Source organism: Clarias gariepinus, chromosome 12 (genome assembly GCF_024256425.1).
Source record: "Clarias gariepinus isolate MV-2021 ecotype Netherlands chromosome 12, CGAR_prim_01v2, whole genome shotgun sequence".
NCBI classification, from domain to species: Eukaryota; Metazoa; Chordata; class Actinopteri; order Siluriformes; family Clariidae; genus Clarias; species Clarias gariepinus.
The window spans coordinates 12,724,618-12,749,820 of record NC_071111.1 but is presented as its reverse complement, the minus strand read 5'-3'; the positions used below and the strand labels follow the sequence as shown (position 1 = coordinate 12,749,820).

Genomic DNA, 25,203 nt, shown 5'->3' with positions numbered 1-25,203 from the left:
TGCGTCTCTATGATCCAGATTAATCACAAAAAATCTTGCCTTCCTTTATCTCTCTACTTCAGCTTAGCATAACATCGATGCTAAATGTAGCGTGACCAAGGTAGCAGCAAATCTCCTCTCTGGGACCCATTAGCACAAAGTAATTGTTTTGCGTCTTAGGGTCTTCTCGGTGCGAAATACAGAATGTGCTGTCTGAGGCACTAAGGTGATTTTTTACAAAGACCAATCCAGTTGAATATACTGTAAGTGCTTGTGTAGACCTTGCTGCTTGTCGTTTCCTTGGCTTCATATAATGTGACATCATCATACAGTATCTCTTAATCAAGAGAATTAAAGATGTGTGTGCTCATTGTTTATTTGAGACAGAACTTATTTACTAAATCCTCCAACATGGAGTCTCCAGTCTGCATCTGACTCATGGATCAGGCTGCGAAACGCGCCAGTGCCAGAGGGATAGAAGAAAAGCCGACTTGGCAGCGATTCATCGAAAATCTGTTGCTGGCGACCCCTCTGGAGTACAAAATTGCACTCTCTGTTTTTCCATCAATTTCGAAGTGTGCTGCAAAAGGGGAACACTATATTGGGCACAGTCCTCGGTCTCGAGCGAATAGACTCTGGAAGAAGATCCTGAATGCATAAACTGCTTTAAGACCGATTTCAAATGGCTATAATATGAAAAGAAAAAACTGATAGTCAAATTGTGATCGTATTGTTTTAGAGTGGCGAGCGGTCTGTACAAATCCTAAATCCATTTGAGTTGAAACAGTCATCCCCAGGTACCAAAACTGGTGGATTGATGCATTTTTAAAACACTATTTATGGAAACCCAGCTTATGTGAGTTGATCCATCAATCAAAGTGGTTACATCAGAGCTGTCCTGGATATATAACTTCTAAAAAAGCTTGGTGCAAGTCGATAGCCTGCTGATAGATTTCTTACCACGTCTGGTGTATTAGACACATATCGGGCGGTAGAGGCTGCTTCTGCTGAGAGAGCCAGTTCTTGATATTTACCAGTGGCTGTCTCAGCTGTCTGACATTTCTATGGATTAGATTCAGTCTTTGTAGTTGGACTGTTGTTCTGAAGTCCTTGTTTAAATTCAGTGTTTTGTTGTGTGATGGAAAGATCAGTGTTTTAACGTAGGAAGCTTGGTTTAATTTTTTTTTGTTTCGACAAACCAGAAGTCAAATAAACTCTATAAGCAGTGTTGGGGGACGTTACTTTTTAAAGTAACTAATTACATTACAAAATTACTGTCTTCAAAAAGTAATCAGTTACATTACAGCGTTAGTTTTTGATAAAAGTAACTAGTTTGAGTACTTTTCCTTGGCAGAAAATGTAAACTCCTTTGTGATTCCACATGCATGTTGTTTAAGTCAAGACCTTTATAATTATTCTGCTTATATTAATCATCACTCCTCGAAGTTTGGCCCATAATCTGTTCACTACTAACACCCCTTAATCTCACCTACATGGTTTTGCGCGGTGGCCGTAAGTACAGTTCATCATGATTCACCGCGAGTTTTGCCGCTGTGATTAGGTTTCCATCTTTCCGCGCGTCGGTCCTCACATAGTCAAACCGTATAGGTGAGATAGGGGTATAACAGCAGGAATAGCAGAGTGGGGCGGGGTTATCAGGGGCGGGGCTTGTAGGACGACTTTTACACACACACACACACACACACACACACACACACACACTAACGGATTGGGAATCCGAATGTGTGAGTCAGACTGCTGTCTACATAAATTGTTTAAATAACGGATTACATTTTTGAAAAAGTAACTAAATAACTGAGTATTAAATGGCCGACTTAACACGTTAGAATACTGGTTACATTATAAAAGTAATCCGAGTACTCTAACACGTTACTTTGTACTCTAACGTGAGTACTCTAGTACTCTAACGCTAGTTAACACTAGTATTTTACTTTGTAACGCGTTACACCCAACATTGTCTATATTACAGTAATAATTTGTCTTCATAAAGACAATGGATAAACATAAACACTGATCATTGCAAACAGCTCATTGCGTTTACCGAATACGAGTCTGCTGGATTATTCAGCAGTTATTTGGTAACGTGCCCTAATATCCAGACTGTCACACCATATGTTGTTTAGACTTAAACTATCGAACATGTTACCCAATCTGCTAATTAGCCTTAAGGATTATTTATACTTGAGTTTAACCTGTGAGCATGTGTAGGCGTCATGCGCACGCATTCATATAGGTGTCTGCCAACATACTTTAATAAAATGGTGAACGTGGAACTTCAGAAATGTTAAGTACAGCAGAGGCACTATAAAAGAGAGAATGGGCAAAAAAAAATATAATCGCTGTGGTAAGATTACATTGAAATGTATTTTTCTTTCATACATTCACATCTTTGTCTGTCTGAGCTGGAGGCCGACAGGTAGTGTAAATAACTGGTGTGAAAGCAGGTTTTTAATTCTTACCGGTACTACGTGGCCAAAAGGTTACGCAAATAAACCATGGAGGTGGTGGAAAGTCCTGTAAATCACATAAGCTTCTATTCATATTTCCACATTTTAGGATATTAGCTACGTTAACTTAAGGGTTCCAGGGTTGAATCCCAAATGGCCTTAAATGGAAAGCTAGGGCACTAGCGATCCATTACCACACATACCAAGTACAGTAGTGCCCTTGATCTGTGGTTGGAGAGCATGAATTTGGGATTCAGCCATGTGTTAGGAGACAGTTAACTACAAAAAAAAAAGTTTGTACCGAAGAAGAAGAAAAATTAAAAGAAAAATGAGGCTGTAAGATAATACAAGGGACGCTTTGCATCACAAGCACTGCTAAAGAAACGTTCCAGTGTTGTGGCCGTCTATTATCACTACTTGTAGAACGCCTGTCACCCATCCAGATTGCTAACTGTTTTATGGGGCATATGCTATAACCCCAGTGCTACAGTAGATCAGACACATCCCTGTCTAAACATATTTAATGCATAGCACTTTTATTTCTGGGGATTGCATATGAGTTTCTCTATTTCTCTCCTTACCTATAAACCTTCTCTTTGTGTCTCAATGCTAATACAATTAAGTTCTCAATTTCTCCATGTGCCTTCGTTGCTTTCATACTGATTAGATTTTTCCATCATAACTGTGAGATTTGATAGAGGTTTGCTCCAAGATCCCATAATACCCTCTATTTAATCTATAGAAGGGGGTTTCCCAAAGCCTCTCTGCTATGATAAGATTCTGAGGATAATGGTGTTTTTTATCAAAAGGCTGTATCTTATCAAACTGCTTTGGCAGACAGGCCTGGTTATGTGGAAAGAGGGTTCAGCACAAACAAGGTTTTATTCTGTAGGAAATGTAAAAAATCTCTTATCAAATGCTTTTTTGGTCCTCCGTGTTTTGTGTTCATTAACTATTTCAACAGTGAACTGAAGATGGATCGTGCACGCTGAAAATTTTTAGGTTAAAAATATCCTGATTTGGGTCAATTTAGAAACTCAGCACAATATGAAAGAAATCTCATGTAGGATATTGACCCAGCATGCAGATAAAAATGACTGTTACTGAAATGCTAAAACTTACATCATTTTTTGTTGTGTGCATTATTTGTTCGAAAAGCACTGTTTTCATATCAGCACAAAAAGGTTTCGAGCAACACCTAATGTAAGAGCAGGCTTACGCGGATCAAATTAAATTGTAACCTCCAATTTAAAATTCATCATGAGTATTTAATATCATATTAGAAAGACTATCTGAAATCTTGACTCCCAGTGCTAGTGATCGTTTGAGATAATGTTACAGAGAAAATGTGAGGTTTTAACTCTTAAAGTGGAAAAGAATCACATTTGGTAATGGTGCCGGTATCAATACCTCAAGAACAAAATGCATAATTGTGGAAATTAAGTTCATATTTGTCCACATTTCATGTAAACCTATTAATTTTTTTATAATTTCTATATACGCATTTTTAAGAGAAATATTACCTTTAAAGGGCGAAGACTCATGTATGATGACTTCACTGACCATGATGTGCAACATAAAAATGACAACAATTAAAAATGTTTAAAATTATCACAAAAGTAAAATAAATAAATAAAAATCTTGAGATTTCCAAGTATTTCAGTGAGTTCCCTATGAACAGCCAAACTAAGCAGAAGCCACGATAATTGTTACAGTATGCAGCAGAATAAAAGTAAGTAACTTAACGATAACTGTACCTATAACATACTGTACAAATGTAATCTAAAAAACTAATTATCCTATTCCTCTATATAAATAATATTATTTAGTTTTTATTTTTGTCATAAGAGTAATAAAACTGGTCAAGTCAAACCGGGGCTGCACGATGAGATTAAAAATTCCCATTACTGTGACACACGTCGCGGCTCTGATTTAAACTACCGTATAGAACTATTAAATAACATTTAATATTAAAATGTATTTATATGGACTAAAAGCAAATAACTGCAATACAAGTAGTTGCTTGAAGGCAAATTATATTTCCTGTCTCATGTGTTCATTGGTTTCTGAAATCCCTCTTTCACACCACAGTAATATGTGTAACAGTAATAAGTAATATGAGACAGCATCTGTGATTTTCTTGTCTTTTCTCTGTTTTCGTATTATGATGCCTGCAAGGTCTTTATTTTATTTGTTTATATTAATATTCAAAAAGCACCAAATTGGTCTTTTCTGGTCACCATAACTACATGCACATCACTAATGTGAAACAAACAATGCAGTGATTAATGAGGCTTTCCATTGGACAGTTTTAGTCTCAGAGTCCATAGTTCCTGTTTAGTACTGTATACTCCAGAGACAATTCCACAGTAGTTACTGATTAGGTATACATAACCTGTAATAAATTTCTCCTTTCGGGCAATTATATAATTGCACGGGTTTATATTGCAGATGTGCAGTACTAAGACAAATTAACGTTTTAGAAAGCCATGGACTATGTAAGGTTAAGTAAACACAGAAATGCAATTTTAAAAAATTCACCGAAGTTATTAATTGAAAGTGAAAAACTTTTTCTGGTTGCTGCTTTATCTCATCAGGCACAGTGGAAAATTCCGGAAACTGAATGTTCCCTATTAGGTTCATGCCGAGTTACAAATTATCAGCTCGACTCCATGACCCAACAAACTAAACTCGGCGAACGACTTACCGCTATTACCGCGAGCGTGAGAGTGTTCTAATGAGAGTGTTCTGATAGTGCTTTTTTTCTGCTTTCTCTTTAGTGTCTTTGGCCTCCAGCACCGTGGGCCTGGCCGGTCAGGTGGTCCACACAGAAACCACTGAAGTGACGCTGGTCAGCGACTCCATCATGGGATTTGGAATTCAGCTCCAAGGAGGGGTGTTTGCCACCGAGACCCTCACGTCCCCTCCGCTCATTGCATACATAGACCATGACAGCCCGGCTGATAGGTGAGGTCTCGGCGCAGGACCCACATCTTATGTCATCTCATCCAATTAAAATACCGGGTTAAAAAGCGAACGATCTGGGCAAGACCTGAAATCAGGTCATTGTTTGCTTTATCGGTGCTGGGTGATCTGTTCTCGGAGAGTGGCTACATGTTATTTCTAATCTTGAACCACATTGCTTTTGTCTTCAATCTTGATCACACGTCAGAGCCGCAAAGCTGTTACTACATCACCATCTTATCTTCCTGCGCTCGACTTTTCCCATCATGTAATTATAGCTATTTCACTTGATACATTGCCGGGTGTCTGGGATAAGAGGACTTTTAGCCGGAATGTGGGTTGATTGAATTTGTAGCTACATGAGAGGCTAAAGGACTTTAGCTGTAATTGCTCGGGTGGGCCTGTCTCAGGTGGCACTTAAATAAACAAACACATGTAGCAGCTGACAGGTTGTACGCCTAAATCTCAGTGTAATTAACAAGTCCTTACGACAGCACTGGCGTTAACTTCGGCAATTGTAACTGTGTTGATGAACATGAACCTTTTATTAATGAGAGATCAAGGACAGGCTAACAATTATACTCGAGCGAATCTGTAGTTACTGTTCCTCCCGGCTTCCTTTCAGCTGCTAAAAAAAAAATAGCTATTTTTTTCCCATAAAAAGATTCATGTACAGTAGGTTCGCATTTGCCACTGTAAAATATATATATATCTTTAATATTGCATTACAAGTTTCGCTCTGAATATGTTGCATTTAAATCAGAACAATTGGAATGAAATTAATTATAAACAGTTTGGTCTAATTTTCCCTCTGTCTTAAAAAAAAAAATTTTAAGCTATATTTTAATAGTTTCTGCCCATGACGAACCTGCTTTAAATGATAGTTTCTTACATATTCTACAAGACCGCATCAAAAGCTTTATTAATACTCAACTGGATTCTTTTTTATAAGTATTTATTTATGTAATAGGCAATTTCAGCTTGCCAGGGGAGGGAAAGGAGTTGGAGGAAAAAAGTTCCTCTTCATTAGTCTATCCAGACTTGAATCAGCAGGAAGGTATCACAGCTGGATGTTGGTGGAATATGAAGTTACTTGTCTGACTAGTTTAATTGAGGCTATTTAAAATAAGCCAGGACTTTATTTGCTTGCTTCATAAAACACCTCCTGGAGTCCAGGTGACTGTGAACGTTTTTTAATGCATAGTTTCTCTTAATATGTTTCGATTTGTTGCTCCAAAATCTCAATTTTATTATTATTATTAATATTATTATTATTTATGGAGTTATGGATGTTTTTGGGTGGGTAAAGAACTGCACAAGATAGAATAACATGTAAGATAAATGCAAACGTTATTAAAGTGCAAGTTATTGTGCTCAGATGCATTTTTTTTGTATGAAATAAAGAACTTGGCCTTATATAAAAAATAATTAGCTACAGAGTTATTTTCTAATAACGTCATGTCCCACAGTGTTTATTCCTCATCTGCTACAGCCCATGCTTAGAGTTATTTATTAAATAAATTATGATACATTTTTAATTGGTTTCTTCTTGCATGTAATATTGGGGAACATCAGCAAAGCGAGTTTATTTTAGTTATTATTGATGTTATAACATCTTTAAACAGTCATTACCACACCAGCCTCTCTTTTTCTGTTTTGTAACGTTAATTAAGAAAAAAAATGTAGCTCGCCATGTTACTGAGATCCTTCACTCTTAAATACTTACTGTACATCTCACTAAATTTAAACAGCAGATTTAAATTGTAATAAAACATCCTCTTGCGCTCATGTTAAATTTAACGATTAATTTATTTGAAGATGCTACATGACATAAAATAATCATTACACAAGCACCAGTGACTATAACAGGGTCCCGTCTTTGACCAGGATTAGCCTCGTCTCCCTGCTGGAGGCCTGACAACCACAAATCTCTTTCTTTAAAGCTGTCTTTCAGGACTTTGACCTCGTACATTATGGGATGCATTTCATCCACAGCCACCGTCTGGCACTGTAAAACCGCAGACAGATTTCTAAACAGAAGGGTGGCTGCTTTTGTTTTTACATCACGCCTGACATCATACCCAGGAGCTCTACAGTATATCCACATCTTTTGACAGATCAGAAACACGCATTCAACAGTGCAGTTCTGTGATCTAAAGAATCTCAACAGTACAGATGATGTTATTCAGATTGATGAGTTGATCATTTTGTGATGGACCGTACGCAGGTGTGGAGTCTTGCAGATCGGAGACCGCCTCTTGTCCATCAATGGGATCCCCACAGAGGACAGCACGCTGGAAGAGACCAACCAGCTGCTACGTGACTCCAGCATCACCAGCAAAGTTACACTGGAGATTGAGTTTGATGTAGCAGGTAAAGACGTCCAGGATGTTCAATCAACAGCCTGTTCATTTCCACAAAAATTCTCACAAGGCTAGTGCATTAGTTCGAGATCCAAGCTGTCTGCCACCTGTTTACTGCTTACAAATGATCAGCGCCAGCCTATAAGCAAAACAGTGAATTGAAAGCCATCCAAAAGTACAATCTTGAGGCTGTGTTTGTGTTGGTGGAAGTATGAAAATGCAGATCTGATCAGTCACTCACACGCTGAGCTTTGGCAGTGTGTTATGAGGATGAAGGCTGCCAAAAGGCTCGCCGTCCTAAACTCATGTAGTAATTAATTTCAGTGCAAAATCTTTTTATGTTTATATATATATATATATATATATATATATATATATATATATATATATATATATACATATATATACATATATATATATATATATATATATATATATATAAATGTATACACATATATATATAAAATAACATTTTACTATAAACATTTTATATATATATATATATATATATATATATATATATATATATATATATAAAATGCGTGTGTGTAATTTTCCGTATTGGTTGTAGATTCTAGACAGCTTAAGTATGGACATTGTATAATCGTCAAATTTTTTCACATATTGTCGAATTTTACGTCGATTTTAGCACCATGCTACTTTGATCCATTGGCCATTAGCTTAAGTTTCTTGTAACCTCAGAGAAACGGGGAGCTTTGCTCCATTAATTATTGCAACCTTCCCTTACTTCAGACTTCAGAGTAAGCCCATAAACCTGCTGTGTCATGAGTGTCGTAGACGCTGTCAGAGACCAGGATGGGAGGTTTTGTGTAAATTCTGAGTACAGTTCACTCAGGTGTGTGACATTATGTTTGCAAATGGTCCTATTTATTTCTGCCTTTTAGAGTCTGTAATCCCGAGCAGTGGCACCTTCCATGTGAAGCTACCAAAGAAGCCAGGAGTGGAGCTGGGCATCACCATCAGCTGTGAGTGTTTGTTTCTGTTTCTCTCCCATACAGACATCAGTACACGGATCGTCTTATTAGAGGGCCAAGCACCAGACGTGCGTAGTTATAATTAGTATTGATAAAGATGCTGTTCTGTAGATAACACCTCTGAAGTGCAGCAGAGGGCCTTGATGATGATTACAATCCCATTTTAAAAGAATAATGAGGGGAGCTGAAGCAAACCCACCCAATCATTTGTCATTAATAATACACTATGTGACTTGTTCGTTTTATTAGGGCATAACTGTTTATATGTATCTGACAGACAGAGCAGTTTCACTTTAACTTTATAACAATAAGCATAATACAAGCAAATTGCTACAAATATCCTTGACATTAGCATCATTTATCTCGCGACAATGCGTGAAAACGGACTGTAATTAGCTCATTCCTTTATCTGTTCATACTGGAGCTCTCCCATATACTGGCCATAGTACTTTTCAACCATGATTGGTTTTCCATAGAGCCTTTGAATATTTAATTCTTTAGATACAGTCAGTTATTTATTTGTTTGTTTATTTATTTATTTATTTTATGGTAACAGATAAAACATGGGTTTGTGATGAATTTCCTGAAAGAAGGTTTTGGAAATATCCATTTGTCTTGCAACACCCTGAATTAAAATGCACCTAATGTTTCTCCGACAAGGATTTTTCAATATCTTGCACAATGCTAAACTGTATCGCGTCCATTAGTCTGTGTAAATGAAAAAAAAAAAAAATGAAAAGAAGAGTGGGGTCCAAGAAGCACAGCCAGCCGTCTGAGAGTTTACAGTGACAGAAATCCCATCCCATCATCAATGTTGTAATAATTATTCCATTTTATAGTTATCTGTTTAACAAAATAGAATTAAATAACATCAATCCAAATATTAATAAATCAAATATGTTCAAACGGTGTATAAATAATGTTAACTTTGCTGCACTAATGTGAAAAATTCAGGATTGATGAAGCTCTGTGGCATCAATAAATAGCCAGAAAATTACCATACGCATATGATTGATGATCCTCATATTTCTATGGTTGATAAAATGAATCTCTTCTCAGGAGGGACACATAAATATATTTGTTTATTTATTTTTACAGTTACTGGGGACCCTGGCTATTAAAGGTTTGGGGTAAATCAGTCAATTAAAAGAAATATGAAATAAAATTTATCTTTAATATCTGATTAATCAAAACTTGAAATGAAATTTTCCCAGTGGTTCATTCTAATCTACAGTTATAACAATGTTTTTCCTTTTTAAGCAGTAAGCAATGACTGACCCTCACTATACCAGTCACATAAGAATCTCTATTGGTTTCCATTTTCCCCAACATCTCCCCATGCCAAGTAATTAGAGAGGGTTTAAACAGTAATGCATTGACTCTCATATGTCACTGCCTCCTCTAAGTTTCACACACATCCCTCGATGCTTCAATTGATTTTAATTGCTAATTTTACCTTGGTGCTTGGGAATGCAAAATGGAAAGATCTATTAAAGGGCTTTCCTGGAAGCAGGCACCAAGAAACAATGCATTGTCTTTGGGAGTTTTAGACGTGACTCATTAAAGAACAGAACTCAACAAGCTCGAATTCTCCAGTTATAGCTACAGATGGTATTTATGAAATGAATTAACTACAGATGGACCTTCTGTACCAGTTATGAATGTATTATATTGTCTTCATAAATGCCAGCTAATTTTATTTTTGTCACGTTGAAATATTTTGGAAGCAATATACAGTATATATAAATATATAAATAGCATTGTGTTACTGTTACTGGTCTCAACTTTCACATTCTCTGAATATTTGTCTGTCTCCGTTCATAAGTAATAAGCAGACCTCATTAGTAACCAGGATTAGGTCTCAGCTGATTTCCATGCTCGTTGTTCCTATCTTGTATTTACCACCTCTTAAATTTTTAAGAATGTCATTCAGAGACAAAGAGAGAATTACCTGTAATGCCTTTTGCTCCCCTGGCCAGGGATGCTCAGTGCTCCGTTCTGTGACGAATGTTCTTGGCCTTACCCAGAAGTTTCATCACTACATGCATCACTGCCTGGTCAAGCAGCCATAATTTATCGCCTGAATGCATTTCATTCTCGTCCTATTTATTGTATTCAGTGATGATGTAATGGCTTTGTGTTCGAGTGCAAAACGCAAGTCTGGGAGAACCTGGGTGTATGGAGCATGGAGGCTAAGGAAAGTGTCAGTTATTTTATTAAATATTATTTTCTGTTGTGTCTTTACTAAATGTAAATTTTTTAAGATTCTTTCTATTTTTGAACTTTGCATTTTGAAGTGGTCAACGTAAGTGTAAAGTAGGGTAAGGTAAAGTGTAAGGTAAATGCATCTCCGTCGACTCTGTAACCTTCCAACATTGCTGGGCAAGTTAGTATCGGTATGGCCAAGCTAGTTCAAACATAACCCTAATAGTAACTCTGGTCATATGCTAAACATTGAGTGTTTAATATCACTGTAGAAAACTAGCGCTTAATATAGAACATAAAAAACTTTTACCATTCTGAAAGAATCTACTTTTCTGTGATAATCCCTGATGCTACATTGGCATAATTTTCATAAAACCTGTATTTGTGAGATTTTGACTGTACAGTATGTGGGCTCTTAGCAACTGCCCAACCATCTGTAAGCGATATTGAACCATCTGTAACTGAATACGGTTTGGAAGAGCACACCCATCTTACAGAGTTACGGAGGGGTGTGAATAAAGCGAAACCCTTTTGAAAGATGTTTAAACTTTTTACTGTAAAGTGCTCCATTAAACAGACAAGCTGTGCTTTTCGAATTCACTGCACTACATCTAGCAAACTTTTAGGATTTTCTTTAAGGATAAAATATTCTCCCACCCAACATTTTTCATTATTTCTTCAATAGTGAAGCGGGCGCTGGTGGCTCAGTGGTAGGTGTTTCGCCTGCCATGCGGAAGGCCCGGATCGATTTCCAGCCAGCGCCCAAACCCCAGCCAGTGGACGCAGTGCCGGGCCCAAGACCGGATAAAATGGGAGGGTAGCGTCAGGAAAGGCATCCGGCATAAAACCTGTGCCAAGCTTGAAAAACATTGAGATACAGTGCTTGAGCCACCCCTAATTTCTTCATATCAAATGAAATAATTTAGTTTAAATTAAAGGAATGGAAATGCTGCAGCCTCATTTCCTTTCTTGTCGATTCCAGCCAGCACTAATCACTGGCCTAATCATCATCTGCACCTGTTACTCACTGGTTCGTGCCCCAAGTTCGGATTTTTTTCCTTCTTTTACTGCTGAAATTTCTTTGAAACTACTCGAGTATAGGGAAAATGAGAGGCACAAGCTTGCCATGAATGAGAGCCAAACAAGTGCTTTAGGAAGCCTGGAGAACTGAAAATACAAGAAAGTCTGGCTCTTTGGAATGCAATGACTTCATAATTCAAGACTTTTTGCACAGTACTCTAATTCTCCAAGCAGTGATGAATAACCCCCCTCTCAAATGCAATTTTCTCACAGTACATTGTGTCACATGGGCAGGCTTTCTTGTTGCTGATAAACCTCCTGTAGCTGGCTCGTGGCCCATGGCCTGCAAGCCATGTTCATGGTCCGTATGTTTATGTGTGATGGATAGAGGAAGGGGGAGAAAGTACAACAGGAAATAAACTAAGGGTCGACAGAGAACAGTTGCCTGGAATGATGTTATTGTGTGCAACATGCTGAGGACACGGCGAACAGCCTGCAGGCTTGTGCTCTCGCGCTACTCCATGTAGCACCTTATTTATGTGTTTCGTGAAGTGCTTAACACCACCCAGCTTTATGTCTGACACCTGGTCATATTTTTCCAGAACCGGGGAAGTCAGCCAGGGACGGCTCTCTCGGACCTGTTGTTTATCCCGCCTTAGATTCTTACATCAGTCAGTCTCGCTCATGATGGAGGAATCCGATTAAGCAGAATACTGCGATTTATGTGACGCCGATGCTACTAGGTGTTGTCTTGGGCACCGTATATTGTCACATATTAGAGTTAAACAGCATGCTCGTGCAGCACAGCCTCATTTTTCATCTGGCTAAGCTTTCCTTTACAGAGTTAAAGGAGTAAGTGTGTTTGGAAGTGTGTTATAGCACGAGTAAAAAAAGTGATCTCATCCTGACACTTGCTAAGGCGGATTCAGACAAACGTACTGTAGCAGCAGGGATGTAACGCTCATCACAGTTACGCCAAACAGCAGATGGAGAAAAAGACTAATCAGCTTTAGAGACATCATACAGTAAACTCTTACCTAGCCAGCATGTCAGAAAAACAAACCAGCAGCAACAGCCCCACAAAATGGCCAGAATTCTATAATTTTTTCTTTTTTTTTTAAAGAAAGAGCTGTTAATTCGCACAACAGGAGCCCACGCAGAAGAGGCGGCCTGAGCTATGGGAAAAACTTGTGTGACGTTGCGTTATTATAAAGCCAAACTCCATTGTATGGAACTCCATTCCAACAATTTTTTCATAGTTTCCAATCATTTTTTCCTAGTCACTGATTCAGCTGGTGATCTCTGCCATGCTGCCTACAGGCTTGAAAATATTTGATGCATCCAGACAGAATGGCGCTACTTTTTATTTAATTATTTATTTCTGAATAGACAGCATTGATCACAAGTCATTTCTCATCCTGACATCTTATAGCATGCTTTTAAGAAGAGGTTTTAAATCAGAATACTTTAGCTTTTGCCATTCGTCTGTCTTCCGACCAGCCAGTGGTTCTGCATGTATGCAGAAGAGGGTAGATAACGCATTAATGGTTTACATGGTCTTATAATGCAGCGCAAGGTGCAGTTCAAAAGTAATTTGTAAATTGCATGTCTTCATGAGCGTGTGTTAGCTTTCACCCATCCCAATAGGTAGCTGTCACTCCCCATTGGGATTGGAAGGTGACCAGATCACAGATCGGTGAGGGAGTGCTTCAGGTTTTGGGTTTCATTAGGGTTGGATGTGATGTGGAACTTGAGCTCCTTGATGAGGACCACCCTTAACTATCAAAAGAACCCTAAAAACAAATCACCGTCATGGTCATTTTTAATCCACTAAAGTTTTTGAAATGATTGTGCTGATGTTGCGTTATTTTGAACGAGGATTTAAATTATTGCACGCATTTGTTCTGTGTACTGTGTATATAGGTTTATAATGTATATATACATATATATATATATATATATATATACATACCGGTATATACCGTGTATAATATTACTTTGGTCAGAATTTCAGTCCAGCTTAAAGGATGTCCATTCATACGTAGCTTCAAAAAGGAAAAACCCATGCCTTGGCATTAAAGCCTGTACAGTATATTAGGAATCAGTGCGATGTCTGTCTGAGATCCAGACCAAACATTTTGAGATTGAATCATCTTGACAGTTTGCACTTGTAAAATAAGACTTGTTTAAACCACTTCCCTCTGATTGACAGTCCTTGAGGCAGTTCTTTACCTTTTCTCGCTTGCTATGGCCGAGGCTACCGGTGTAATCTGCTGCACCAAGATTGAATCATCAACATTTGACTGTTACAATCGAATCCCTTCGTTCCTGTTCGCTCGCTCACCTCGTTGCCCAACACCACCATTCTTTTGAATCTCCGCTTGTTACAGTATATTAGGGCTTTTAACCAAATTTCTATCTTTCCACAATTCATGCTGCAATTTCATCACTTGCTCTGTATTAACTTTTTTAAGAGACAGAGATTCATTAACAGGACCATGTCTGCTCATTTTTCCACAGCTTGCAGCAGGGCAGGACATTTTATTCATTGCTGAAAGTTGCATCCTTATCAATTTGCTGAAATGAAATGAAGCCCTGAGTCAGATTGTTTAAAATACCAAAAGAATTTGCAGCATAAGCTAAAAACAAACTTTTATCCCATCAGCACTGAGCAAACCGACTCTAAGCTGAGTTAATCGTGGGATATTGCAGATGCGCGATTCAATGAAAAGCATCAGTCAGCGACGGGTGACTCACATGGCATCTCCTATTTGAAGTGTTCCGTGTAGATCTTGGGAACAAACCTGATGGGTTTTTTTTCTAAACATAAAAAAGTGGTTAAAAAAGTTTTTGACACAAAAGCAATAAAACAAACGGATCTACAAGACAGTTGATTATATTTTTCACTGGGTTTCTTGTCTGGTTTGTTCATTGTTCTTTGTGTTTTTTCCTCTCAGCCCCATCTAACAGGAAGCCGGGTGATTCTCTCATCATCTCCGACATCAAGAAGGGCAGCGTGGCACACAGGTAACACTTTTAATTTCAGACTTGATTGCTATATGTAATCACAATGAAAGCTCTTTTTTTTTTTTTTTGTTAAATGATGCAGGAAGCTCCCGAGTGGTGCAGCAGAAAAACATTCACATGGTCATTCAGATATAATGAGTCTAAAGAAAAACATGATAACTTTGTTTAATTATATTTTTTTATTTAATTTTGCCACATGGAGATTTGTACCAAAATTGTCTCAAAACTGTACATGCAAAAAAGATTGATATGTTTTTGTAATATACAGTATCATACATCTAGTTGACATCTTACTGCTTTTGTTTATTTATTTATTCACCTTAGAGCATGTCATTCTGTCATTACTGTGAATTATCCAGCGAGTTAAACTAGCAGTACTCTAGTGTACCGCTGTGTGAAGGTGAGACAGAAGCTCTCCACCTATTAGTCCATCCACATCCCCATTCTAAACTATGGCCACAAGCTGTGTGTTATAACTAAAATAAAAGTCATACAGGTAGTCCCCGATTTATGAACATTTGAGTTACGAACCGCAGGTCTATTTCTGGTTCAATTACGGAAATAGCCCACCTGTATTGTAAAATGCAGTGCACCAGATATCAATATTTACAATTATATACAATATTTTCAGTGTGTAAGTAAAGGTATAAAATGTCCAGTATGTTGTGTGTGTGTGTGTGTGTGTGTGTGTGTGTGTGTGTGTGGGGAGATGGGAGTTGGGTTATGGTTAATCCTAATGGGGAATCCTAATTTTGGAAAATCCTCAACAAGACAGTGTTCACAGTAGAAAACAGTAGAAAACAGCTCTAAGACAAAATGGCGCCCGGGATTCCCCTCTCAGAGACAACGCTGTTACAATTGACGTTCTAAATTCATTTGCTTAGGTGCGATTATGGTTTTTGGCCACACAATGGCAGTGTGGGGAAAGTGGCTTGGTAGGCTTTACATTTTTTATTCATGCCAAAGCTGTACAAGACTCATTTTGTTAGAGTTAAGAACAAATCAGACTTACGAACATGCTCCCGGAATAGAACTTGTTCGTAAGTCGGGGACTACTTGTACAAGGCCAAACGAGGTTTCTTTGCAGGATGGCGGGGTTAAACTTCATGATGTAAGAAGCGCAGTAATAAAGTAGACCTCATTAGCTCCTCTGAAGTGAGAACCAGCTGAGGTGGTGAGACACTCCCTGGTCAGCTCTCATCAGGCATGTCCCCCTGGAGCAGACCTAGGACTCGCTCATTGGATCGTTCTCCACAGTTTGCTTGGAAATGTCATCCCACAGAACCTACAGTCGGGCTGGGAAAAGAGAGGTTTGGATTGTTTTTGTCAGCCTGTTCCTATACATAGGCCCTAGCAGGAATTTAAATCTAAACCCACTGACTGATCCTGAGAGTTTAAGGGGTTACATTACAATGACACCTACATCTTTAACCCTGTAGTAATACACTCAGCTCACCACACACACATCCTGTGTGATTTACACCAACATCTCGTAGTCCCCCGTTACACACCGTCACCAGGGGATCTCATTTGCATCATTCTCGTTTTACATGTTGATAATGACGCACACATCCTTCACGCGGAGCTCCACGTATGTGCTCACTGAGCCATGATAGTGTTATAGGTTTATCATTTGAATTGTAATGCAGGGAGTGTGTGTATGCAGACTTGTGCCGGGGCACAGAGGGAACAGGATCCGATGGTATAGAGCTTTGCAGGGTGATTTAATTAAAGGCACTAAAGCAGAAACCGAGCACCAAGCACTGAGCTACATCCAAGGGCTTATTCACAGGTCACCGAGGGGTTGTCCAAGATGTAAATGTTGATTAAAACCACATGATGCAAGTCAGCGAGAGCCAAACATGAGGAAGGTTTACCTCTGCGCTGAGCTGGTCCATTTGTGAATCCTTTTTAATTACTCTACATTTAGCACATTCAGTTGGGTCGTTACATCATTTCATGTGGTTTCCTAAAAAACAGAGGAGACCGGGTTCGACACGGTATGCAGGGGACAAGATTATTTAATCTGACAGAAAACCTGCCGCCACAATTATGTGGCCGTTCTGCTTTGTCTCTGCTGAATACACACCTCATTTCTGTGCCACTTGAATTGCGCTCTCATGCAGTTTGATGGAACAATGCAGAGATCATTAGGATCTGTTTAAATGCAGGCGTGATTAGCACTTCAGTATAAGGTAAGTGCAGGGTAGTGCTTTTTACCTGGGCTGGTAATAATGAAATATCACGGACGTATTCTGTGCTCTGAAGCCTGCCTTTGTGTCACACACTCTGGCAGCGCATACCATGTTCCTCTGAATAATGAATGTGTTCTTTTGCTGAAAGCACGCTCTGTAAAAAATTGTGGGCATCGTGTCAGGGTGTATGTGTGGGAAAAAAAAAGACAACAACAATGACGAAGACTATGATGGTCATAATCATCTTAGCAGGTGCACCGTAAGCATTCTCAGCGCCCCGACATCCTTATAACACTGTGTCGATTGTGTTGACACTTAAGTGCCGGACATGGTGCTGTGTGAACTCGTTTTGTAACATCACGGACACTATTAAAATTCTTTACTCGTACAGATGATGGTTATTTTTTATTTCATACTTGAATGCATCCTTGACATTAATACATTGTAGATTATTAATGCGTTAATCTCCTGACTACTAGGGCTGTCAAGTTCCTTTACCATACAGCAATATCATAATGTTCCAAATCCATGCTATCATAAACATTAATGAATTTGGAACATTATTTATTTATTTATCATGATTATATATTTATTGGATGTCTTAAGAGCCAGAACAAATCAGCTTCCAACACGGACTTAATTCCAAATGGCTTCCTAATCTAATAGGACCTAACCCAATCTTCCTAAAATATTTTTGATCGTATTTAATAGTAGATGTTTAAAAGGTATTTTATTTCATATAATCCTAAGCAACTGATTTTTATAATAACATAAGAAATGTTGCTCAAGTCATTACTAGATATAGAGGCATGTTTATTCACTTATAAAAAAAAATAAAAAAGGTGTGTGGAAGGTAACAGATGATGCAATATGCTTATCTGTATGAGCATTTTCAACATATTATACACTTCTAAAAGGTCAACATTTTGTTCTCTTGCCCAGGACTGGGACTCTGGAGTTGGGGGACAAGCTCTTGGCCATAGATAACATCCGTCTGGACAACTGCTCCATGGAAGACGCTGTACAGATCCTGCAGCAGTGTGAGGAACTGGTCAAGCTCAAAATCCGTAAAGACGAGGACAACTCAGGTACCCCTGGGCCGTGTAACCTAAACATAAACAATCACCCTGGGCGCAATAGCTCTTGGATTATGGGTGATGATACTGTATATTCTCAAAATGCTTACATTTGCAATTACAGGACAGCAATATAAAGAATGATGAGAAACTTGTGTATTGAGATGAAACATTTATTATACAGCACCAAACTCGAAGGAGGAAAGAAAGTTGCTGATGAAGAACTGCAAGAGCAGTGTTTTCTTTGATGGCTGTCATTCTAATGCTTGCTTTTTTAAGGTGTAAACAGACAGACAAGTGTGTTTTCGGGTTATAAAGCTTTTTAGCGGACACAGGGATAACAGATTAAGAAAAAAGTGCTGTTTAAGTTAAGGAAAAGAAAGGGTCAGTCATCCGGTGAGAAGGGTGAAAAGTGAGGAGTCAACCAGCAGGTGAAAAAAGTGTGATGAGGCTGAAGGAGGAGGTCGTGATGCCATTGCAAAGCATTTTGGCTTTGATGGCACGGTGGTGGGCCTCCATGGCTCAATGCGGTCATTGGCGGATGATGATGATGATGCCAGGCGGAGTTTTAATCTCATGCCTCACTAGGTAAATGAGCCTCGGTTCAGTGGAGAACACGTCATGGAACTGATCTATAATTTCGTTCGGCTCTTTATGTTGTGGCCGTGAGAGATCATCTTCTCACTGCACTAGCTTGCTACATTCACTTTGGCAGAGAGAGAGAGAGAGAGGCAAAGTTTTCACATGATAAAACACTTTTTCTCTCACCTGGCTGTTGTAGTTTGTAGTTTACTGGTCCTGCTCAATCTGTGATGAGTGAAGAGTCATTATTCTTCTTTGAACATAAAGTGGATCCTCTTAGCGATCTCTGTGAATGCATGTGGTCAGGAGTGGATCATACAGCCATGTTCAGTATCCGCCAAAATCACAGTCGGGCAGGCTAGAGTAACAGCACTTCCCATGTTGATAATAATCCACTGCCAACCACATGCATGCAGCGGAGCTGACCGAGGTGCTGAACGTGCGTTGTTATTCTCTTCCTCTTGGTTGAGCGAGGAGTTGGCAGACGATTAGAGGTGCTGGCTGTAGGCCCAGCAGCACAAGGTTCAGCCTCTCTTTTGAAATGTCAGCATAACGCTACAAACATTTTTTGTCTAATTTCTAGCACGATTACCATTGTGCACATAGAGGAAAATGTGTCTAATCAGCCCAATTAATTGCTTACTGGCTTCATTTAACCAGTAAAATTCTCCGGAGTATTCTCTCTCTCTCTCTCTCTCTCTCTCTCTCTCTCTCTTCTTCTTCTTTTAGGACGTGGAGGTACAGGTCACTGTAGACTTCTGTTCTGTAGTCAGTCAAAGTTTCTGTTTATTAATAAGGGCTTTGTGAAATAGAGAAGGATGGGGATTAATTAATTAAAATGATTAACCTGAAGTTTTATCTTGCTTTAAGACATGGCTTAGATTTGAAGCGAATATGTGACAAAGTTACCAGAAGAACTCATATTCTCCAGCAAGCTCAGTAAAACATAACAGCTGTTTTACTTATAGTACTGTGCAAAAGTCTTGGGCACATACAAAAATATGGCATAAGCTAAATATGCTTTTGAAAAAAAAACATTTCTGCATTTTCTATAAAGAACAATAAATAGTAATAAAATAAACAATCAATATATGGAGTGAAAACTTATTGCTTTAAATCAGGAGTTTTAGACACAGATTTGTGCAGTTTTATAAGAAAACAGCTGTTAGGTTTTACTGAGCATGCTGGAGAATGAGTTCTTCTGGTATATAAAGATTTAGATGTTACTACATTGCTGAATAATCTTCTAAAGTATAATCAAGTACAAGGTAGTGAATCCTGACTGAAACGTGGATGTATTTTCTTGTTTCTTTCCTGTAGCTGCAGTAATGAATCATTAATAATCATTAATAATCACCAGTATGACATGTGAGTGCCGGCTTAAAACTCTTGATTAATGTGAAGAGGGTCATCAGGGGGACTGTTTTCCGTTCATCATTCCATGAATTGAATAAGATTTATGTTGAGCCAGACTTTAACACAGTAATCAAATATGCATCATGGAGAGAACACACATACAGTACACACACACACACACACGTCCTATTGCGGATTTTCTGAATTTAGCCACAGTGTTGGACTCTAGAAGTGCTATGAGATTTCCCTTCTTGATTAGTATGGCTGAGAGGCTGCAGTATAAAACGAATGGCCCAGAGGAGTCTACTACACCTCTCTCTCTCTCTTGCTCTCTCTCTCTCTCTCTCTCTCTCTCTCTCTCTCTCTCTCTCTATCTCTTCCCTTCCTGTTCAATCTGGATGAGTCAAAATTCATATGTTGGCAATTTGTGACCTTTATGATTGACAGAGTGTTCTGTGTGCTCTTGAGCTCCTGTGGAGGACAGAGGACAGTCTTTTTTATTTTCCGCCTCCTCCACACTTGTATCTCTCTTTTTGGCTCAGATTATGTTTAATAGGTTTCAATTTTTGCCTGAGGACTTATCATTAGGGATTATTCCATATCCATGTTAGCCCCGCAACCCTAATACTTGCTAAAGGCATAAGGAAGGGGAAAAAACGATATAGGATATTCTAGAATAATCATGGTGTCGTAGAATTTCACATATTTAGTTTTACAAAAATCACTCGGAGCTGTCTCTTATAAGGTGGTTTTAGTGTTCAGTAATGACTGTGGCTGGCTTTGACATTTATGGGCCTTGAGCATAATGTTTAGTTGCCTTTATTAGCCCTGTACAGGCATTTCTTTTTGTATTCCCTGTATGTGCACTGTGTCGGGATACATGATTATTTCTGCAGGTACTGTACATTGCTAGGCTTTAGAGGCTCATAATGAGCTTCCTTGTACCGTAGATTCCCCTCACATTTTTGCCGTCTTTTGACTCCGCTGTACATTTACAGCAGCCCTTTTCGAATCGCATCTACTACGTTTTCCAAATCTTCCTTTCGATTTTCACCTTATCCCAGCCTTTTTCCCTTTCCACTTTTCATCTACAACCTCTGGATCCCTTTTGCAATTCTGTCCCATTTCCCTGTCTATCATATCAACCCCAAACCCGCTCTCCCTGCTACCCTCTCTCTCTCTCTCTTGCTCTCTCTTTCACTCTCTCTGTCCGGTGTTGTGAGGGCTGTCTTCGTTCTGCTCTCTGCCCCTCTGTGAGGTGTCCTGGGTCTAGGCCGTGTTGATATGGACGCCCGTGTGCTGTTGGCCTGTGTTGCAGACGAGCAGGAGAGCTCCGGTGCCATTATCTATACTGTGGAGCTGAAGCGCTACGGCGGCCCGCTGGGCATCACCATCTCAGGCACCGAGGAGCCCTTCGACCCCATAATCATCTCCAGCCTCACTAAGGGCGGCCTGGCTGAAAGGTACTGCTGCTTACTGATGCCCACTGTTTTAACTCATTAACAGATATATAGTACAGTCTGGGATGAGATATTAAAGTATATATTTAAAAGCTATAAAGAACATTTGGATACTTCAGATAGAGAGTAGTGGGCTGATTTCTATTATTTGTGTAAGGACAATTGTTGATGAGATTTTTTGCGGTGTGTAGGACTGGGGCGATCCATGTTGGGGATCGTATCCTGGCCATCAACAATAACAGTCTGAAGGGGAAGCCGCTGAGTGAAGCGATCCACCTGCTTCAAATGGCTGGAGAATCTGTTACTCTGAAAATCAAGAAACAGGGAGACTGTGAGTAGTGTATTAATCACACGGGGTATACATATATACCGAAAACAGTGCATTCCCTATCCCTGTCACACAAATACACTTGTCTTATACTGTATGAATTTTTTTTTCCCAGAAATTCGCGCACTTAATGTGTACTTGATGCCACATTTATACAGATCAGTATTTTGCTTAAAATAGTAAAGCCTTAGCCTTTTGTTTAATATAAGTCATGCCTTTGTACTTCAAGTGTAACATCACTAGAAAGAACCCTGTTCCACAGCTCTGGTCTGACATGAAGGGGAAAGTCGACACACAGTATAAAGAAGCTTTAAATTGTTTAGGATCCTTCTCCAAATGACTCTGTGATGTTATTCTCTTTAGGTGGAGGCTTCACTCGATGTTAATTAAGATCATTGTGTAGGTGGCACAGTGGTGTCGTGGTTAGCACTGTCGCCTTGCACCTCCAGGGTCCAGGCTCGATTCCCGTCTCTGTGTGCATGGAGTTTGCATGTTCTCCCCGTGTTTGGTGGGTTTCCTCCGGGTACTCCGGTTTCCTCCCACAGTCCAAAGACCTGCATATTAGCTGATTAGTGTTCCCAAATTGCCCGTAGTGTGTGAATGAGTGTATGTGTGTGTGCCCTGTGATGGATTGGCACCCTGTCCAAGGTGTATCTCAGCTCGTGCCCTATGTCTCCTGGGACAGGCTCCAGGCTCCCCGCACCCCTGAATATAGGATAAAGCGGTATAGACGATGTCTAAAAAAAAACATTTAAAAATTGGGGGCCAATAATTCCGAAGGTTTTTTTTGTGTTAGTTTAGTTTTATCCTTAAGCATTAGGCTGTATCTAAACATGCACATGTACCCGCAGACATTCATCCCATAAGTGGAACACTGCCACAGTGTATCGAGCGTTTTATATCTGGTAAAACTTGCAGTGAAGTAAGAAGAGAAAATGTCAGGGGAGAATAATGAGTTTTTGTTGTTTGAATCTTAGAGTAATGCTGCTACAACATGAAGCTGAAGCTTAATTTGATTCAACACCAATAAACCCTAAAACAAAACAGGTTTTGGCATAAAATACCAGGTTGTTTTTTCTCCCCACCCGTAGGCAATTCATAGTTCTAGTTCAAAATGCTGCTGCTCGGTCTGAGTCACTGGATGAGCACTGATTTGTGGCTCTGGGGGAAAAATCAAAGCCTTTTAGCATTTTCTATTTATGATGATGCAATACACTCAGCACTCCAAGGCTCATTGTGCATGTCTGTGTGTTTGTGTCTGGGTATATACAGTGGCAAGTCCTAAGCAGCCATCAGTGACTGGGCATCTGAGTGAACTGAGTGATGCGGAGGATGAGAATCAGCAGAAAGCAGGGAAGCTGTCCGACATCTACTCCACCACCATCCCCAGCGTGGACAGCGCCGTCGAGTCCTGGGACGGCTCGGCTATCGACGCCTCCTTCAGCCCTCAGGGTGGGTGTAGGTGTGTCTATGGGTATTTGGGAAGACTGGCTATGTGTCCGAAATCCACAATTCACGCTTTATGATGCGCTCATTTGCGCTTATTTAGCGTTTAGTCTGAATCAACCCTGGTGGGCTTTTTTTTTTCTTTCTCTTTGGTGTGGTTTGTTTGAGCAGGTGAGCAAGCAGCGAGCACAGGTAGGTGTGGACCAAAAACAGCTGGTTTGAGGATGCCTGAGTAAACAGCTGGTTTTGTGTTGGATATCAACTAAACTAAAAGTATTAGACTTTCATACTAATGTAGACTTTGCAAACAGGAATAAATGCACTTTTGGAATGAGTTTCCTTTTTAGAGTGCTCTGCTTGTAAACACTGACAAAGCCTCCCCTTATCTTGTAACCTACCTCACCTTTGTGTAAAAGAAATGACGCCCTGTGAGCGTTCCTTTCAAGGGTCAGAGCTAAGTAGTTCTGCTTTCCAGTCGAGGGTGGAGATTGTTTTTCACGCCAGAGGTATATAAAAAGGAGTCTGAAATGAAGACATGTAAACAAACCTACCTCTAAGCTTTAATGCTAAATGTGATTGAAGGCTTTTGATAGTTCTAAGGCCGAATGATCAAATTTATTTATTTTTTGGTCCAGCTCTCCTGGTTGGATTGAATTAGAAGGTTATGTTTTTCTGCAGTAGAGCTAGACCAGAAGTTAGCTCATTATTTTAATAAAATTGAGTCATCAGTGGGAATCTCAGACTAGACGACTTAATGCGGTCTGTGCAGCCTGTGCCATCTTACGGTTATATCTGCAGTCGTGGAAGTACACGCTGGCCTCACCCTGCGCAGAGCTAAAATAGAAATGTTTCCTTGAATTTAAAGATGTACTAATAGATTCTATATAATACTTTTTTATGCTTATATAATTTGTTTTATTGGCGGAAGGGGGTACTTCCGCTCTCTGTCAAAAGCACTGGGTTTATATTAAGTTCCATTGACCTCAAAGTCATAGTAAAAGAATCATTCTTTCTCTGTCTGTGCATGCTTCCCGATTGTGCACGTACTGTTTTGTCGCTGTCTTTAACCTTCTCCACTTTTGATTTCAAACACCTGCTACATGATTAGGGAAGGCAAACCATGCCTTTATGCATCATAGTCAGCAGGTGGTGATAGCACTGCTTCAAATTACTACTGTAGCGTTTTAACGTTATAATGACAATGAAAAGCTGCCGGCATTCTCCACCATAATACTGTGTATAGGTAGAGTTTTAACATAATAATGACCATGAATAGTTTCCGGCATTCTTCATCATTAATACGTAGGGTTTACATAATCAAGACAACGAATGACGGTTGCATTGTCCACCAATAAATATAGACATTTTATATGTGAACACAATGCCAACGCATCCGTCATCATTAACAAGTAATTTTTAGCTCTGGGTCAGAGTTGTATCGAATCTTTAACGATTCGGTTTAATTTGATTAATTGAATCAAAATTTATAACGTACACTATATTGACTACCCGTCCAGCGTTTAGCACAATTTAGTGTATCTTACTAGTTCTGGTTATCACATGGCCAACAGCTATAACACAAAATCTAGTATTTAGCAATTTATGAGCAAGGTAACACGATCTGGGCAAATGTTTAGACTTTAAAATACATGACCAAGACAACAGTACTTTATAAAGAAACGAGAATTTATTTGACTAATCTACGATACATGAAACTACACTACTTGAACGCACGTGCA

General features: G+C 39.2%; 1 protein-coding gene across 9 annotated transcripts in view; it reads left to right on the top strand.

Annotated features, from left to right (window-relative positions):
* grip1 (glutamate receptor interacting protein 1) overlaps positions 1-25,203 on the top strand; it is a 308,087-nt gene that overhangs the window by 259,084 nt on the left and 23,800 nt on the right. For 6 of the 9 annotated variants that reach the window (XM_053508660.1, XM_053508662.1, XM_053508657.1 and 3 more), the window contains exons 12-19: positions 5,228-5,414; positions 7,639-7,784; positions 8,680-8,760; positions 14,952-15,021; positions 18,159-18,304; positions 21,489-21,693; positions 21,882-22,021; positions 23,291-23,470. In XM_053508660.1, the coding sequence (XP_053364635.1) occupies positions 5,228-5,414; positions 7,639-7,784; positions 8,680-8,760; positions 14,952-15,021; positions 18,159-18,304; positions 21,489-21,693; positions 21,882-22,021; positions 23,291-23,470 (1,155 nt within the window). The remainder of the gene's footprint in view (positions 1-5,227; positions 5,415-7,638; positions 7,785-8,679; positions 8,761-14,951; positions 15,022-18,158; positions 18,305-21,488; positions 21,694-21,881; positions 22,022-23,290; positions 23,471-25,203) is intronic. The other 3 variants (XM_053508663.1, XM_053508664.1, XM_053508659.1) reach the window with 1 other exon arrangement.